Below are 19,003 nucleotides of genomic sequence, written 5' to 3'. Positions count from 1 at the left end.
CGCGCGCGCCGTGGGGACGCGGGCTGGCGGGCGGCGCCGGCGGGAGCGCGCCCGTCTCAAGATGGCCGCGGCCATGCTAGGCCCCGGGGCCGTGTGTGCGCAGCGGGCGGCGGCGGCGCGGCCCGGGCGGCAGGCGCGGCAGCGCCGCTAGCCTGGCCCTCAGCCTCTCCTCGCGATCGCTACCTCTGCCTCTCCCTGCCTTGCCCGGTATGGATCTGCCCGTGGGCCCGGGCGCGGCGGGGCCCAGCAACGTCCCGGCTTTCCTGACCAAGCTGTGGACCCTCGTGAGCGACCCGGACACGGACGCGCTTATCTGCTGGAGCCCGGTGAGGGGCTGGGGCGCGCCGGCCGGGGGCAGGGAGGCCGCGGCTCGTCCCCGGGCAGGGCAGGCCCGGCCCCCTCCTCGCCGGCCCGGGTGTGGGGGCGGGGAGCCCGAGGAGGGTCGGGAACAGCGTCCCAGGCCCGCTCCGCGTTGCTCCTGCCCACGCCGTTTGCTTGGGCTGGGGAGGAAGGGCTTCTCCTTCTTTGGTCTTCTGCCCACTAACTGGACAACTGCGGAAGCGGGTCGGCCTGGAGAACAGCACCCGGTTTTGCTCGCCAACGTCACGCCCAGGTGCCCCCGTGTCTTCTCAAATGAGTTACCAGGGTGGTATGGTCGGCAGCTATTCGGAGAAAATCAGAACTTGGCGCAGGAGTGGGAGAGTGCTGCTTTAGTGTAAAACGACAGGGGGCAAAGACAGAAAGCAAAACGTCGTAAGTTCAGGTTGCTCTCCCTCCTGTGTTAGGATACCGGAGCTGGGTTTCTCCAGAGCGACGTTTTCCTTGCCTCGCAGGGCGCCTTTATTCATGTCCCTGTTTCCAGTTGCCTGGCAGCAGGCTTGTTTACATGGTCTGACCCTGTAGACTGGACAGCTCCAGTTTGCCAGAGGTAAATCAGAGACTGTTCTGGAGTTGGAGATCCGAATCTGCTGTTCACATCTTGGCTGTGACGTCGTGTCCCAGGAAGGCCGGAGCCATAACTCAGCCTAGGGCACCCTGGTCAAGTAGAGCCTCTGGGCGCTTCCAGACGTGTTTGCTCTCCTGAGCAAGCTGGGTTCCTTCTCTACTAAGTATGTCCTTTTCATATTTTTAAGCCATTAGGAATGAGGAGTAGTCTGGGCTGAAATGAGCTCAGAGCTAGAAGCCAGGTTCTCTCGTTCTTGAGTTGTCTGTCTGCTGAAGCTCTGCCTCGACTGGGAATACGGAGACTACAAATCATGCAGTGTTTTTGTTGGAGACACTTTGTGTTGGTCCCAGTGACATCTCTGTGTGGCATCTTCCATCCCACTGCCTGTTTCTTTAATGGGCGCTATTCCCAAATAGCCGGTGTGCTTTCCCACAGACTCTCACGTTACCAACATCCCTTCAGTCTAGGCCTTGAACTTTGCTGGCCAAAGAAAATGACCACATGTTTCTGTCTTTATCCTTCCTTCCTCCTCTTTCTCCTGCCTCTTAACTCCTGGGAGACACTCTTATCCAGTTTGGGGAGGGGCATCAGAGATGCTTTGGGATATTCTGAGCTTAATCCTACAAGGGTGATTTGTCCTGCCTCTAATCTGCTTGCTGTTTCTGCTTAAAGACTGTGATGCTGGTGGGTGATGAGCACCAGGGTGCTCTCCAGGACCCCGCTGCCTGTGTTCTGGGCAAGGCCTTTGAGCAGGAAAGTGGGGTATGATCCAGGCTATGACAGCCTCCCTCACAGGGTCTGTACCACCCACCAGTCCTGTTGGCACGTTCTCCCTGGAGCATGAGGAGCCGTCGGGAGCAGTGTTCAACGCCACCTGGTCTGTACCAGGTCTAGCAGCTGTGCTTGGTGCAGGACACAGTGGGGGCCAGCGCCAACCATGAGTGCAGAGACCCAGCACTAGCTCAGCAGTGGAAGCTGCTTAGCCCTGAGAAAGTAAGTGGTCCCGCAAAAAAGTCCTCACGGAGTCTTCTACAGGCTCACCGCCTGGAGTCCAGGTTTCAAAGGCTTGGAAGGTTCTGATGTCTGTGCCCTTGGTGCCCTCGCCTTTGTGCTGGAAGCTTTCTCCCCACTCTCCCGAGAGAAGACCTCTGCGTTTTTCACCTGGAACACAAGGGGAAGTTGGTGGTATGGCGCTGGCTCTCAAGGCTGAGTTCCCAGGGGAGCGTCCAGCCCCAGAAACTCTGGCCAGCAGGACCAGGTCTGGACAGCCCGAGGGATGGACCAACAGGTCACTGTCCCAGAGGGTAGTGCTGGTTTTCCCGCCCTTCCAAACTCCTGTCCAACTGAAGATGCACTTGGTGTGGAGCCACCGCTGAATAGGCAGGGCCTCTAGGGATGGGGCTGCTCCTCAGACAGGACCTTCAGGCACCGTGGCTCCCACTGCCCTCAGGAGGGAATCTGGTGACCATGAGCATGGCTGGGGCTGGACTGCGGCTGCCCTAACGCCCACACCCACAGGGACGCCCCAAGGATCAGGCCCATCCAGCTTCAAGAGCAGGGCCAGAGTGAGGCCTGGAGGAACCCGGGAACAGTTTAAGGAGGCTGTTCATTTTCACCCCACCTGAGAGTAAGGGCCTCCTTCACTGAGGAACTGGAGGTCGCCAAGGCCAGAGCCAGTTCCAGGTGGCCCATGTGAGTGCCAGTGGACAGAAAGTCCCTCTGGAGGGGCTAGGTGCCCGGGTGGAGAGCAATACCTGCAGTAAGGTCACCTGCCCCTGCGAGACCCCTTGAGAAGGGTCCCGGTCACACTGGCCGCTCCCAGTGGGCCAAGGCTGTTCCCAGAGCTCTAGTGACGTGCGGGCCCCTCCTCCCCGGCCCGGGAGCCTGCCCAGCTGTTCTCAGAGGCCGGCGTGGCCCAGCAGGCCTGGGCCCGCCCTGACTGCGGGGCTGAGGTAGCTGCCGACTGGCCTGTGAGGTGCCAGCGAGAGCACAGCTGTCCTCGTTCAGCCCCTCCTGTGGCGGACAGTCGTTTACAGACATGGACACTGAGTCTCAGGAACCCTAACAAGGGAGGGCTGGAGGCCACAGGGCCAGACATGAGGCCGCGCTCCCTCCACGACGTCCGGCTTCGGCTCCCGCCTGCCTCCGCAGCACCCGTGTCTCCCAAGCCAGACCCAGCCACACTCGACTGACTGCAACGGTGTTCATCAGGCTAGGTTTGGGCTTCTACAGAGAACCACCTTTCCCCTTCAGCAGCAATATTCAGATATATGCGTGGACAAATGGACGAGACAGGCAGAGATCTATGAACAACAGGCTCTGTGTGTGGCCTCCCCATCTGTCTCCTGCCACGGTGCTGGGTAGGGCTGGGGCCCAGGGTCTTGGAAGGGGCTGGAGGTCTGGGCTGCAGCCTCCTCGGAGAAGGGTAGCTGCACACAGGACCCCTGGGCCCGTCCCGCTGCGCCAGGCCGTGTGTGCCCAGAATTGTTGTTTAAAGGATCAGGAGGGGTCAGTGGGGCCCACGGTACCCACCTGGGAGTGAGCGGTTGCTCCCATCTCAGGGGCTGGGCTGCAGACCCTGGAGCCTGCATCTTTGGCTGCAGGGCTTCCCTGAGGGCTGAAGGGAGGAGAAGAGGCTGGCCTTACAGGCTGTGAAAGGAGGGAGGCCAGTCCCACGTGTTTCCCCACAGTCTCCTCCCTCCTGAACCCTGGCAGAGTCAGCAGAGTCGTCCATGTGCACATGTTCAGTTGGGCCTAGAGACCCAAGTTCGGGGCCAGGGCCAGCAATGAGCAGGGACACTCTGGTCACAGGCTGTGCTGCTGGAGCAGAGATAGGAAAGCACCATGAGGACAGTGCAGACAGTCTTGTCCTCAGACAGGGACGAAATCAGGACCAGGGAGGGGAGAGGAGTGGCCTCCCCTTTCTGCATGCGGCTCGGTGCTCCCCTACCTCCTCGCTCACAGACTGCCTTTGTCTGCTTCTGCGTCCATGCAGCCCAGCGCTCACACTGTGCACTGCTTCCAGCTACACGCCCTTTGCTCCTGGAGCCCAGGGAGGGGTCAGTCAGCTGCGTCCAGGAAGGCAGAGCATATCACACAGACCAGTCTCTCTGGCTGGGGGACTGAAACAGGCCTTCTGTTAGTGGGCAGATTTGAAAAGCGCAGATAGGCCTTGTGGAACCCTGTGGTTGGTAACCCTTTTGGGTCGTGGAGCCTTTGAGAAAATATTCAAAGACAGACCCCCCTTCTATAAAAAAGTACATTCATGCAGAACTCTGTGCATTTCAGGGTGTTCACAGCCCTGTGGGAAGGCAGGCCGCAGGCTCTGAGTTCACTGCAAGACTTGATACTTGTAAGAACTGTGCTTCAGGGCCTTGCTCCCTAGCCAGCAGCAGGGCAGCCCGGTCTCCCTGCCCTGCCACATCCCGTCACTGGTTTTCCTTACATCCAAGGATAAGCTAAGACTTCCTGCATGAATTGCACGTGGTAAGCCCAGGAGGGGCCTTGAACTTCTGAGGCAAGAGAGGTGAGATGTTGTATTCACCAGAAGACCCTCTCAGACTTGACGGCCCTTATGGTAGGACTTGCAGAACATTTTCAGCATAGACTTAACCCTTGAACAGCATTCACGATTGTTAACGAAGGGCAGGGCAGCCACACAGGCACCCAGGCTTCCTACCTGAAGGCAGTTTTCAAACTTGGAGAGCCCGGCCTTTGGAGAAGCGACGACAGCTAGAACTTGAAGGCGAGGTCCCAGAGGAGGGGGCTGTGCCAAGAAAGAGCTCCCGTTGTCCGCACATGAGCCTGTGGGGCTCTGGCTGAGTGCTGACTCGCCTGTCCACAGGGTGAGACCCATGAAGCCATCCAAGAACCTTCTAGAGAAAGAACAGCTACCAAGGGGATATGAGGTAAGTGTCACACAGGGCTGTGAGTTATCTAAGTTCTCACAGCCAGAGCAGCAAAGCCACTAAACATGCAGAGCATCACAGGGACCTCAGAACAGCCAGAGCTTGGACTTGTGGCCTGTGAGCCCTGGAGAAAAGGACGGCCCACAAGCAGTGTAGACAAGCCTGAAAACCAGCATCAAGAGGTGCTGATCAGGTTGATCCTCTCCTACCAGAACTGAGAGTGCAGTGCTGTTGAAAGGAAGACAGCTGAACCCAGACACGAAAGTTCCAGAGTCCAGGACCCTGTCAAAACCAGCAGATGAGCCAGCGGAGAGGAGCACGTGACCTGGAACAGAGAAGGGACAGGCACAGTGAGAGGCCTAATGAAGACATTGAAACAATGACTAAAATGCTCTGTCTGCTCAAGGAAGTAGAGAAAAACCATCAAGACAGAGAAATGCGAGACAGAAGAGGGAAGGAAATTGAACAAAGTGTCGCTGGAGCACATTCCCATGCAGAGAATTCCAAGGAGGTGACACATACCTCCCACCCCTTGAGTGTGGGCTGCACATGGTGCCTTCCTTCCAAGGATGGGGGGGTGACTATCCAGCAGACACACCTGGCTGACAGGCCTTGCCGGGTGACCAGGGTCAGCACAGCAGTGATGAGTCATGCTGGCAGGGGGTGGTGGGAAGGGCGCGTCACGTCTGGTGTTCCTCTCCAAAAACTTACATAACCTGAGCTAACCATGGGAAGACATCAGACACATCCAAATTGAGCAACATTCTACACACCCCTAGACCAATGCTCCTCAGAACCGTCAGGGTCATCAGAAACCAGGAAAGCCTGAGACACTGCCATAGTCCAGAGGAACGTCAGGAGACATGAATGTGATGTAGCATCTTGGTTGGTGCCTGGGAACAGAAGGTTGGGAGGTAAAAACCAAGGAAATGTGAACAAAATGGAGAGTTTAGTTAACAGTAAAGTATATTGAGTCATTTACTTCTGGCAGATGCACCACCCTAATGCGAGATGTTAATAATTGGGAAACTGCAGTGACGTGGATGGACCTGGAGATGATGACGCTAAGTGATATTAGTCGGACAGAGAAGGACGAGCATCCCATGTCAGTTACATGTGGGATCTAAGAAATGATAGAGGTGAACTTATTTACAAAACAGAAGCAGACTCACAGACTCACAGACGTAGAAAACACTCTTACAGTTACCAAAGGTAAGGGGAATTAGGAATTTGGGATTAGCAGATACAGACTACTGTGTATAAAACAGATACACAACAAGGTCCTACTGTACGGCACAGCAAACTAGATTCAGTGCCTTGTAATAACCTGTGATGGAAAAGAAAACGTGTTTGTGTAACTGAGTCAACCGTGCTGGACACCACAGGCGAACAACATTGTAAATCAGCTGCACGTCAGCTAAAGGATGACGCTAATACTAGGGAAACTGGAGTAGGGCGTGTGGGACCCCTGTACTATCTTCCCACGTTTCTGTAAATCTAATGTTATTCTAAAATTAAAAGCTTTTTTTTATAAGTCACTGGAGGGGATTAAAAAACAAGTTAGAAGCTGCAGGCCAGTCGCAGGTGCAACTGCTGCTGGGCGTGCCCCGCCTCCTTTCCTCCGCTGCCCCGGCCCCCAGCACCCTGGGCAGCAGGCAGAGCGCCAAGGCCGAGGGCTGACCTGACAAGCTGAACTCCTCAGTGGCCCTTATCCAGCCAAGCCTAGAACCGGGACGGATGGCATTGTGGTGCCACTTGGCTCCCAGGCCTCACAGAACGTCAGCAGTCATCCCAATGTCATGGTGCAAGAGATGCCAGCCTTCTCACCGCCTTTGAGGGTTCTCAAGTAGCCAGGCCTCCCAACAAACACCAAATTGGGGAAATCGGATTCTCAGCAGGTGTTGCAGCCCTTCCTCCATTGTCAGGACCACCCCCATCAGTGTGCAGAGGCCAGTGCTTTTGACCAGAACCCTTTGGTTAAATGAATCAGAGATGGATCTGTCTGTGAAACTCTCTTTAGCTTCATGCAAGAGCACCGGAAAAGATACACCAAGTATGTGGAGCAGATCCAGAAGGTCAGCGAGACATCAGCTGTCCTGCACCACGTCCATGTGGGCATCGACCAGACAGTGCCTGAGGCCGCGCCTGGAGCCCTTCAGCATGGAGCCGACCACGCTCAGGCCACAGCGCTGCGTGTGCACAGGACGGGCACCGCCAGGGCCCCAGGGTGCTTGGGATTAAAGTCACAGTAGATGACCAAGGCCATTGGAGGCATTAGTGGTCCCTGGGGGGATGGGGACCTGCGCTCCTTCAGCCTGTCCCTTGATGCGCTTCCCCTGCAAAGCCGACCAGACTACTCTCAGTGGTCACTAAAGTTGGAAGATTTGAATTATTAGGAATTCTGTGCAGAACTCTGCCTTGGGAAGTATTTTTATTTTGTTTAGGTGTTTGGTTTTTTTTTTCTGTAGACACTGTATATTATCTAGTTTAGCTTGCAGACTGAAAACATGAAGGGAAGAGGAGAAATATTTTAAGAAGCTCTGTGTCCTTGAAGCCTTTGTGACATTTTCCCAATAGGCTGTCTGGGTTGTGGGCTATATAAGCATAAAGAGCTAGTTTAATCCAAAAAAGAAACTGCAGGGGAAAAGGTCACTGAACTAGACTAGCAGTAGAAACTATCCAGAGTGACCACAGAGGAAAAAAGACAAAAAAAAGTGCAGAGGCTGCAGGGGTGAAAGCATGGAGTGTCAGACACAATTTAAGTTCCAGAGTAAAGGACGGAGGAGAATTTTAGAAATAGAATTTTAGAAATTTTCCCCAGTTTTTTTTTTTTTTTTTTGAAAGCTGTAAACCCACAGATCCAGGAATTTCAGTGACTCCCAAGGAGGATAAAGCACAAGAAACCAAAACTCATCAGTATAATCTGCTGAAAATGAGTGATGAAGAGACAATCTTAAAAGCAGCCAGGAAAAGAGGGAAAATGCACATGGAAAAGCCAAGATAAGAATGCTACTGACTTATCATCAGAGGCAGGGTGAGGCCCAAGACCACGAGTTCTGCAGACAGAAGTCGCCACCATCCATCGCCTGGTACCACTCACCTCGTCAGCAGAGCAGAGAGGACAAGCCATGTGGTCCTCTCAACAGAGATGGACGGAGCACGTGACAGAATTCAACATCCATTTCATGATAGAAGCTGAGTAAACTAAGAAGGGGAATTCCTCAGTCTAATGAAAACCATGTACCAAAACCCCTCTTGCTAGCATTGTACTCGGTACTGGAGACCTGAGCACAGACCCCGAGACTGGAAAGGAAGGCGAGGATGCCTGCTCCCGCTGCTTCTCCTTAGTGACGTGTTGGATGCCCTGCTCAGGCAGTGTAGCAAATATGTAGATAAAAGACATCAAGACTGGAAAGTAAGAAATAAAATTCTATTCGTAGAAAACATTCATATTTACTTAGAAAGCCCCTAAAGAATCTACAGAAAAAGTTATCACAACTAATAAATGAGTTTGGTGAGGTCACAGGATTCAAGGTCCATGCATAAAACTTAATTGTATTTCTGCAGACTAGCAATGGACTATTGAAAATGGAAATGTTTACAATGGTATAAAAAACACAAAATGTTCATAGGTTATCTATTGCTATGTAACTAATTACCTTCAAACTCACTGCTTAAGACAAGAAACATTTGTTATCTCACAGTTTCTGAGAGCTGCAAGCTGATCCTGGTCTCATGAGGTCTCAGTCATCTCAAGACTCAGCTGGGGGTGTGGGACCAGCTTCCAGGTTCCTCTGGGTGGTGGCAACAGCCTCAGGAGGGAACCCTTTGCATTTCATTTTATGAGGCAAACATTACCTTGATTTCAAAATTATACAAAAGCAGTCCAAGAAAACTACAGACCAATATCCTTCATAATGTCTTCTATAGAATTTTAGCAAATCAAACTTGGCAGTGCGTACAAAGAATAATGTCACACCAGGTGGGATTTACCCTAAGAATGCAAAGATGGTTCAACACTTTAGAATCAATATAACACACCATGTGAACAGCCTAAAGAAGATAAAACCACATGATCATATTATCTGATACAGAAAAAGCATGTAGCAAAATTTGATGTTTGTGATATTAAAAAGATAAATACCAAACAGGGCCTACAAAAAACCTATACCTAATATCATACTTAATGGTGAGACAGTGAATGCTCTCCCCCTAAGATCAGAACAAAGTCTGTTTTTACCAGTTCTAGTCAACATTGTACTGAAAATCCTATCCAGTATGTGAAAACAAGAAAAATTTAAGGCATGTATGTTAGAAAGAGATAAAACTGTTCTTATTCACAGATTGTTGACATAGAAAATCCTAATGAATCTACAAAAATTACTCCCACGGCGAAAGAATTAGTTTTGCAAGGTCACTAGATACAACATCAACACAACAAGAACTCTATGTTGATTGCATACTAGAAACAAACAAGAGGAAATTGATTTCTTTAAAATGTCATTTACAGTTGCTCAAAAAAAATTAAGCGCTTAAATGTAGACCTAATTAAACATGTGGGGATCTGTATGGAGAAACAATAAAATTATTAAAAACACGTATGAAAGAAAGCAAAGTTGACCTAAGTAAATGGAGAGACGTGCCGTACATCTGTAACACTGTAGCAGGTTTGGGGAGTTTTGCACCCTCGTCTCTGTGAATGTCGGTTCTGGTCCTTCTCCTCCTTTCCCCGTGGTGCTCTGGTCACGCGTGTGCTGGTGCAGGTGGAGGCGCGCCGCACTTCTTTGAGGCTGCTGTCACTTTCTTATTCTGTTTTCTCCCTGTTCTTCAGCTTTCGTAATCTCTGTGGATCTCTCTTCAAGTTCTCAGGAGTTTTCTCCTGCCAGGTCACATCTGCCGTTGAGCCCTCCTTGTAGATTTTCCGTCTCTGTTGTCTGTTCGACTGCAGAATGTCCAGGGGGCCTCCTCCGTGACGGCTGCCTCTTCACTGTTACTCTCTGCTCGGGGGACGTTGTCTCGCTTTGCTTTACTTCATGACTTCCTTTAGTTCTTTGAACACACTTGTAATGGCTTCTTTGAAGTCTTGGTTAAATCTGACACCTTGTCCCTCTCACAGGCCATTTCTGCTGCTTCCTCTGTTTTCCTCATGTATGTGTCACGCTTTATTGTTTCTTTATGTGTCTTGGAATTTTGTTGAAAAACTATGTCTTGGGTGACATAGCCTAGTGCTTGTGGATCACCCCCACGCACCCCCATGCTGGTTTAGTTTGGTGACCTGGCTTGGCCGTGGTGGCTTGACCGTGGCCTCTCTGTCGGCTCACACACCACCGCCACCCACACCGTGTGGTGTCACGCCCAGTCTGTAGCTAGAGTTGCTCGTGCTTGGCAGTGCCCTCAGGCGCAAATCACTCTGCAGCTTGAGCCAGTTAAATTTCGGCAGGGGTATGTTTTGAGGTCAGTCTTTGGGCTACGCTCTGACCCCAGGAGAGCTCTTCACTGTCCCTTGTGTGAACGGGCTGGCCAGCTTATTATTTCCCACTTAGAAGAGCTGTTGATTTCAAGAGCACCCTTGGGCTTGAACTTTCCCGCACTCTGTTACTCTGTCTCTGCGAGGAAGGTGCTCTGGAGCTCTTTCCCTTGGACTTTCACCCTCCACCACCAGCCCTAGACAGATTCTCTGCGCCTCTGCTCGTGCACTGGGCTGGGCAGCGTAGCGTCTGGACTCCATGACTGGCTTCTCCCAGCACAGACGCTCCGCCCTGCGTGCCAGCTGGGGCGAGAGTAAGCGGAGCCCTGGTATGCTCAGCCTGCCACACCTGGGGTGGAGTCTCCGTTCTTTGGGTGGGGGCTGAATTTAGTCTGTTCACCAGCAAGTTGGACAGGATGAGAGATGCTGGCGGCCTGCCCCTCTGTGAGATACAGGAGACCTTGATTGGAAACAAGGGGGAGAAGGGTCCCCATTGTCTCGGCCTCAACCCAGGAGACCTGGTGCAAGGAGGGGGAGCAGGTTGTGACTAAAACGACCCACTGTTTCTGCAGAGCTTTAGTGGGTTTTCTTGAGTAAGTGTTTCTTCACTTGTTACAGGCCTATAGGACACTTTCCAGGTGTTTTTTAAAAGCTCTGTCTGTCTTGCCTGGGAGGGGTTCTCTTGATTTCAGCTGCCATCCCAGCAGTGGAAACCATACCTGTATCTTCAAAGGATAGTTTTGCTAGATACAGAATTCTTGGTTGACAGGTTTGTTCTTTCAGCACTTTTGTAAGCATGTCGTCCCATGGCCTTCTGGTCTGCACAGCTTCTGATGAGAAAGTAGCTGTGATTAAGGGTTCCTTGTACATGATGAGTCTGCTTTCTTGCTTTCAAGATTCTCTCTTGGTCTTTTGCTTTCTTTGGTCTGATTACGGAGTTTCTGGTATAAATCTCTTTGAGTTTATCCTTCTTGGAATTTGTTTAACTTCCTGAATATTTTTCATCAAATTTGAGAAATTTGGGGCCATTATTTCTTCAGATGTTCTTTCTGTCCCTTTCCCTCCTCCCCTTCATGCATACGTTGGTGGTGTCCCACATGTCTCTGACGCCTGTTCGTTTTTCTTCACGCTTTTCTCTTTCTGCTCCTCAGACTGGGTGATCTTGCTTGACGGTCTTCCTCACGTTCGCGGATTCCGTCTTATTCATTCTCAGATCTGCTCTCTAGCCCCCACCCCGCCCAGTGAATTTTAAATCTGAGGCATTGCACTTTTCAACTCCATGATTTTGATTTGGTTCCTATTTATAATTTCTGTCGTTGTCATTCTCTATTCTGTGAAACATTCTCACACTTTCCTTTGCTTCTTCAGATGCTGTTTCATTTTGTTCTTTGAATGTATTTCAAATAGCTGATTTTAAAGTCTTTGTCTAGTAAGTCCAACATCTCAGCTTCCTTAGGGACAGTTTCCCTTGGTTGGTTTTTTCCTTTCTGTGGGTCATATGTTGTTTCTTTGCATGTCTCGTAAATTTTTGTTGAAAATTGGGCTTTCCATTAATATGCGTCATTTATTAAACTCAGTATCAGATTCGCTTTGCTCGCCAGGATTTGCTGCTGTTTCTTGTATTTGCTGTTTGTTTGTTTAGTGGCTTTTCTGAACTAATTCTGGGCAGTTTGTGTTCTTTGTTGTGTGTGGTCCCTGAGGTCTCTGCCCGGTTAGCTGAGTTGGGTCAGGGAGTGATGGGAGCAGGAATGTCTTTTAAAGCCTAGAACTGAGAAGCCTCCCAGTCTCCGTGAGGCACCCTGTGTGTCGGGAACGCCTTCGGCACTCGGCCAGACAGCTGACGTGCTGGACTTTCCCCTCCACGTCCTGCCGGAGGTGAGGGCCCAGACCTTGGCACAGCGCTGCGTGTGCCTGTGACTGTGAGCCCCGAGGAGTATTTTGGAGCCCCTCTTGAGGCCCCTCCCCAGCTCCTCCCTGTGTGTTTCCTGGTCGGCCTGTTTTTCCCTAGCCGTGTCCACCATCTCGGGCAGCGGCAAGTTTTAAAATTACCTCTAGATGTTTTCTGCAAATGTTGCGAGGGAAAAATCTCTTTACATTAAGAGAGCTTTGGGTCAGACAAAACAGAAAGAGCCTGGCATGTGGAATCGTCCAGGGAGCCACCACACTGGTCTTGCAAGAGCTCCGGCCGCCTTCTCGGCCATGGCTGCCAGAACGCTGCTCCCCGCCGTCCGGCTGCGGTCTCACAGCTCAGGGTGGGGGCGGGCAAGTTAAAACGCCTCAGCTTGCTGGGCTTGCTGGGCTTGCTGGGCTTGCTGAGACTCAGCCGTTGGCCCTGAGTGAGTTCTCCCCACGCGCTGCCGTCCCTCATTGGTTTTCAGAGTTCTGAGAGAGTTGACTCTGACGTTTTTTGCCAGTTCTCTTATTGCTTCTTCGGAAGAGGAAAAGTCCTAGAGGTCCTTCCTCCCCCTCCTCCCTCGCGCATCTGTATCCATGTTGATTTCAACATCTCCGTCCGTGTTGAAAAGCATCGCTCCGTCCGGGTGCACACCAGTGCACCTCCCTGTCCTCTGGCTCCCTTCTCCAACAGGGGAGCCTGTGCCCAGTGTCCTTGACAGGTTCACAGGGTAATCATGTTGCGGCAGCCTGAGCCAGGTCCCCGGGCTCCTGCTGGCCAGAGGTCAGCCTTGTCACCCGCCTGGTAGCTTTTGGACTGTGGTTAGGAAAAAAGTGGAAGAGGAGTGTCACGGCCTGTTTAGTCTGTTTCTCATCTCTGTGGCCAAAAGAAAAATGAAGTTGCACGACTGTGTTGTAACTGAAATTAGGTTTCCATTTTCTTGGCTGCCTTAATTTGGGTTCTGGGCTGTTCTTAGGGGAAAAGTGCTGATTAAAGCTAAAACGAGACCCCTTAAGGGATGGGCCTGGAGTGCCGTGGTGCTTTCTGAAGGCACCTCTGCACCCTGGCAGGGCCTCCGGCAAGGATCCAGGCCAAGGGGCAGAGACCAGGTGTGTCTGGCTGGTGGTCCCTGAGGTGCCCTCTGCCTCCCGCCAGCCCAGCCCTGCAGGGCAGGGGCGTGCACAGCCGTGCCCCTTGCAGCTGCGCTGACCCCCGCGCCGACGTGTCTCCTGGCAGAGCGGGAACAGCTTCCACGTGTTTGACCAGGGCCAGTTCGCCAAGGAGGTGCTGCCCAAGTACTTCAAGCACAACAACATGGCCAGCTTCGTGCGGCAGCTCAACATGTGTGAGTGCCCCGCCCTCACCCCGCAGGGCGGCAGGTGGCGGGACCGACACATTCCCCTCGTCTGGGTGAGGGGCAGCAGGGCCACCAGGTTTGGATCCCGGTGCTGGCCAAGGGTGTGGCCTGGAGCCTGGCACGCCTGTAGAAGAACGGGCTCCCGGGCCTGAACTTGGGGCCCCCAGGAAGAGCTCATTGAACCCCAGCCAGACATGGCCCCATGCCTGGGGTGGGGGGGTCATGGAGGTTGTGGGATCGCCCTTAGAACCAAGACCACCCAGCCGCTGCTGCATACACTATGACCATCACCCTGCCAGGAGCCTCCCCCCATCCACCGGGGGCCAGTGGCCGGGCTGTAGTGAGGGCCTGGTTCTCTAGCCCTGAGGCAGAGCTGCCCCCATCCCGTCGTGCACAGATGGCTTCCGGAAGGTGGTCCACATTGAGCAGGGGGGTCTGGTCAAGCCAGAGAGGGACGACACTGAGTTCCAGCACCCCTGCTTCCTGCGTGGCCAGGAGCAGCTCCTTGAGAACATCAAGAGGAAAGTGACCAGTGTGAGTAGCCGTGCCCCCCTCCCCACATCCTCAGACCTCCCTCCAGGCTGTGAGGGGAGCAGCGTCCACTCGGCATCCCGCTGGCCTGGCCTGGCTGCACTGGCCCTCTTCCTGCCGGCCACCCTCCACACATACCCGTTGTGGACTCCCCACTGCCGCTTCCCCCACCAGCCACTCTCCGGGCTGGCAGCCCCTCGGCCCTCTCTGTTCTGTCCCAGGCCCCCCTCTCTGGGAGGCATCTCAGTGACTGCTCCCTGGGGACCCAGGTGTCCACCCTGCGGAGCGAGGACGTGAAGATTCGCCAGGACAGTGTCACCAAGCTGCTGACTGACGTGCAGCTGATGAAGGGGAAGCAGGAGAGCATGGACTCCAAACTGTTGGCCATGAAGCAGTAGGTCCTGGGCGCCTGGGCGCGGCAGTGGGGGCTGATCGGCGGGGGTGCTGCAGGGACCAGCAGGGCCTTTTCCCAGCAGCTCCGCCTCCTGCGGTCTCTGTAATAGGTGCTTTGGGCCTTCCACTCCCCAGACTGAGGTTTGGGCTCGCACACCCATCGGGGCCCATGCTGGGCTGTGTTTCCCAGTAGGTGGGGTCTGATCCGCGTCCCGCAACAACAGGCAGAAGTGAGCCTGAGCAGGGCCACAGCCTCGGGCTCCTCATGCTGCCTTCTGAGCATGTGCATCCCGCCTCCAGTCTCTCCCCACAGACCAAGGTGGCCCGGCTTCTCGCATCCCTACAGTGCCGTTCCTCCCACTGGCTCCACAGTCCCACCGTCACCTAGCACAGGCATCATGTCCCCTGCCTGCCTCCACCTCAGACCTGGAGCAGGAAGCACTTGAGGTTTTTTCTGGAACCCATGCCCCTGGAACATGCTGGCCACCACATAACCAGCTCTGTGCCCCCATCCCCAGCCAGGACCTGCAGGAAGGCTGGCTTAGGTCTGCTCCCATATACTTGGGGTCCTGGGGGCCTCAGGACCCCCAATCCTGAGGGCGACCTCCAAGCCACTTGGTGGAGCAGGTCCTCCGCACCGTGGAGGAGGCTCCTGGGCCCCAAGTGCTCACGTTAGGACCCAGCAGGAGCCACGGAATGGCTGATAACCTGGAGGCGGGGCCAGCTGAATTTGGTCTCCAGGACATGGACAGCTGTCAGGGTGAGGCCAGGAGAGCCCACTGCCTGTCAGGAAGACATGCCAGGGCTTTGCAGGGCCGGCCTACTGGAGGGGCAGGCCACGGGCTGCTCGGGACCGTGCTCACCTGCTTGGGAGGACAGTGGTCAGGTGGTCCTTCCTGCCTCTCAAGTCCATCTCTTAGCCACTCCTAGGCCCAAGGTGCCCTGAGCCCCCTGAAGGTATAGGACATCCCTGCATGCCCCCTGCAGCCTGATGAGCTGGGCTGCCACTGGCCCCCAGCCCTCCCTCCTGTCCTCAGGCTCAGTCAAGGAGGAGACAGTGGAGGGTGGGGCAGCACTCAAGGCTCTGCCACCTGGATGTGTCCTGGGGCTCACCCTGCCCTGCCCACTGCCAGGCCCCGCCGACCCCGCACCTGACTACTCAGTGCGGAGGTGTAGGCTCCCCCTGAAAGACAGCAGAGTGAGCCCTGGCCAGGCCCCCAGCCCATCGCACAGCCCACCCTCCTGGAGTGGGAACGGGCCAGCGGCCAGGCTCGTGCTGATGTGTGGTCACTCAGGCCTGCACCCGCCCAGATGTCGGGGCGGGGGCGTCCCCGGAGCCCCCTCAGCCCCAGCCACTGCGCCGGTCTGTTGCAGCGAGAACGAGGCCCTGTGGCGGGAGGTGGCCAGCTTGCGGCAGAAGCACGCCCAGCAGCAGAAGGTCGTCAACAAGGTGCGAGGGGGGCCGGGGGGCGGGCAGCGGGTCTTCTCCACGGCCCAGCTGACCTACCTCTCCTCCCTCAGCTCATCCAGTTCCTCATCTCGCTGGTGCAGTCCAACCGGATCCTGGGGGTGAAGAGAAAGATGTGAGGACCGGGGCTGCCCGTCCCTGTGGCCATGTCCTGGGTGCCACCAGGCCGGGCAGCGCTGACCCGTCCCTTCCCCACAGCCCCCTGATGCTCAGTGATGGTGGCCCTGCGCACCCTGTGCCCAAATTCGGCCGCCAGTTCTCCCTGGAGCACGTCCACGGCTCTGGTCCCTACTCGGTGAGCGCCTGGTGCGGGCTGGCCTGGGCGGGGCAGTGCTGCTGTGGCCTGCGCCACATGTGGTCACCTCCCTTTGCTGGCAGACTCCATCCCCGGCCTACAGCAGCTCCAGTCTCTATGCCCCAGACGCGGTGGCCAGCTCCGGACCCATCATCTCCGATATCACTGAGCTGGGCCCCAGCAGCCCCGGGGCTTCCCCGGGCGCCAACAGAGATGAGAGGTGGGGCCACCTTCCCCAAAACCCGGAGGAGGGAGGGGCTGCCAGAGGCCCTGCTGAGGTGTGTCTCCCTTGTGCAGGTCTCTGTCCGGCAGCTCCCTGGTTCGAGTCAAGGAGGAGCCCCCTAGCCCACCTCAGAGCCCCCGGGCAGAGGATGCCAGTCCTGGGCACCCATCCTCCGTTGTGGACACCCCGCTGTCCCCGACCGCCCTCATTGACTCCATCCTGCGGGAGAGCGAGCCCGCCCCTCCTGCCTCGGCCACTCCCCTCCTGGATGAGGGGGGCCGCCCCCCCTCTCCCCTGCCCGCCTCGGCCCCCGAGAAGTGCCTCAGCGTAGCCTGCCTGGACAAGTGAGTGCCATCCACTCGCCCACAAGTCTCTGGACGCGCAGCTGGGCTTCTGACGCCTGCCCTGGAGGGCTGGACACACGGTGGCCCTGAGCTCTGTGCTTGGGGCTGGGGAGGGAAACAGATGCTGACCATGTGGCCCCACAGTCCCTCTGCCACAGGCGCCCAGGCTGTGTGGCCAGGCCTATCGCACCTGCTCTCTGGGCTGCCATCTGCCGTGATGGGCTGCTGGATCCTGGTGTCTGTCCTGCTGCCCCAGAGGTGGGCGAGCGAGGGTGGGGGCACGGAGTCTGCCTGGCCCCCACCTGCAATCGGGGGGCTCTTGTCTTTGTATCTTGCAGTTTGGCTCGCGCTCCACTGATGTCTGGGGTCGCCCGCCTCTTCCCCTGCCCCTCTTCCTCTCTGCATGGCCGAGTCCAGCCAGGGTTAGCGCTGTCCCACTGGGGAGGGAGGAGGGCTCCGCCAGAGCTCGGGCCCCTCCCCAGCCGCGGACCAGACCCCAGCCTGGCCACGAGCACTGAGCCCTGCCTGGTGAATGGGTATCTCAAGGCCTCTGCAGAAGGGACTGGCCTCCCCCGGGTCTAGGGCCCAAGCCAGTGCCCCAAGTCACTGACTGACAGAGAAGGCCAGCCCAGCTCTTGTGCTGACTGGTTCCCTCCCCGGGTGGGACTGGGCCTTCTCTGTCACAGCCCCCAAACCCAGCCTCTTCCCTGGCAAGCACCAAGGGAGAGGCTGGCTGACCACATGCTGAGTACACTCTCCCTGTCCTGCTGTCTTCCGATAGAAAGGCAAGACCTCGTCAAGCCTGGAAAACTGGGCCCCCAGCCCAATCTGAGCACTAAACCCCTCCTTGCCCCCCCCCCCCGCCACTTTGGCCCAGCCTAATACGCTGTTAGAGGCCTTACAGGGCCTCACGGTGACAGGACGGGCCCACATGGCCTTAGCCACTCCCCCCCAGTGGCCAAGTGTCCGGCCTGTCTGTGGACACTGCCCCACCGGGCCCTGCTGCAAGTGCAAAGGGGCCCCATCTTGAAGCCCCCCATGAGCCCGAGAGGGTGGGCTGTGGCCGAGGGGAGCCCTTCTCTGGCAGATGGGTGTGAGCGTCGACAAGAAGGTGTCCGGGTAGGGGTGCTTGGGGTGCCCCTTCACCTACCTCACTCACCCTGGCCAGGACGGAGCTCAGTGACCACTTGGACGCCATGGACTCCAACCTGGACAACCTGCAGACCATGCTGACCAGCCACGGCTTCAGCGTGGACACCAGTGCCCTGCTGGATGTGAGTCCCGCCCCTGCCTGCACCTGCACCCTCCCCTGCTCACGGTGCCAGCTGACTGGCCTCCTTTCCCTGCAGCTGTTCAGCCCCTCGGTGACCGTGCCAGACATGAGCCTGCCCGACCTTGACAGCAGCCTGGCCAGTGTGAGTACGCAGAGCGGGCAGGCTGGGGGGTGGGGGCTAGCAGGGAACCTCACTGTGCTCCCTCCTGCCCTGGCAGATCCAGGAGCTCCTCTCTCCCCAGGAGCCCCCCAGGCCTCTCGAGGCAGAGAACAGCAGCCCTGACTCAGGTGAGCCCTAACTCATGTGAGCTGAGTCCACCCACCCACCCTGTCCTCGTCCCCACCCACCAGACCCTGACCCGGTCCCTCCCTACAGGGAAGCAGCTGGTGCACTACACGGCCCAGCCCCTGCTCCTGGTGGACCCAGGCTCCGTGGACGTGGGGAGCAGCGACCTGCCGGTGCTCTTCGAGCTGGGGGAGGGCTCCTACTTCTCCGAGGGGGATGACTACGCAGATGACCCCACCATCTCCCTGCTGACAGGCTCTGAGCCCCCCAAAGCCAAGGACCCCACTGTCTCCTAGAGGCCCCAGGAAGGGGGCGGCCTGTGCCGTCCCCTACCCCTCCTGGTGCAGGGCTGGTCTCAGGGGAGCCAGGAACCTGGGGCAGGGCGGGGCGTGGCCCCAGTCAGCACCAAGGACCCAGGTCCTGTGTGCCGTGGCTTGCTTGGGGCTTCACAGCCACATTTGGACTGACCAGTACACAGGTGTTCACAGAATTGTATTTTGGATTTTTACATGAGAGTTCCCCTTTCTCCTTAGGTAGAGACATAGATATATACACGGACGGACGCACGGACAGGTGGACGAGACAGGCAGAGATCTATAAATGACAGGCTCTGTATGC

The 19,003-nt window shown here is 56.0% G+C and overlaps 1 protein-coding gene and 1 pseudogene across 6 annotated transcripts; both read left to right on the top strand.

Moving 5' to 3' along the window:
- The first annotated feature begins 42 nt into the window (after positions 1-42).
- HSF1 (heat shock transcription factor 1) lies at positions 43-19,000 on the top strand. Of its 6 annotated transcripts, none has more exons than XM_032467559.1 (15): positions 43-326; positions 13,286-13,324; positions 13,452-13,560; positions 13,970-14,106; positions 14,373-14,497; positions 15,871-15,946; positions 16,018-16,079; positions 16,163-16,259; positions 16,343-16,479; positions 16,557-16,826; positions 17,165-17,248; positions 17,995-18,100; positions 18,176-18,241; positions 18,342-18,387; positions 18,476-19,000. In XM_032467559.1, exons 1-15 carry the CDS (start codon positions 210-212, stop codon positions 18,679-18,681), a joined length of 1,677 nt encoding a protein of 558 aa, XP_032323450.1. In that variant the 5' UTR covers positions 43-209; the 3' UTR covers positions 18,682-19,000. The 6 variants fall into 6 exon arrangements, with proteins under 6 accessions (XP_032323450.1, XP_032323449.1, XP_032323451.1 ...); XM_032467558.1 differs by having other exon boundaries at positions 18,318-18,387; XM_032467560.1 differs by lacking the exon at positions 13,286-13,324 and having other exon boundaries at positions 18,318-18,387; positions 18,476-18,681.
- Positions 4,801-13,263, top strand: LOC102515771 (annotated as a pseudogene).
- Positions 19,001-19,003: the final 3 nt, after the last annotated feature.

This window comes from Camelus ferus, chromosome 25 (assembly GCF_009834535.1).
Source record: "Camelus ferus isolate YT-003-E chromosome 25, BCGSAC_Cfer_1.0, whole genome shotgun sequence".
NCBI lineage: Eukaryota > Metazoa > Chordata > Mammalia > Artiodactyla > Camelidae > Camelus > Camelus ferus.
Note: the sequence above shows the minus strand (reverse complement) of the source record. Positions and strands in the feature narration are given on the sequence as shown.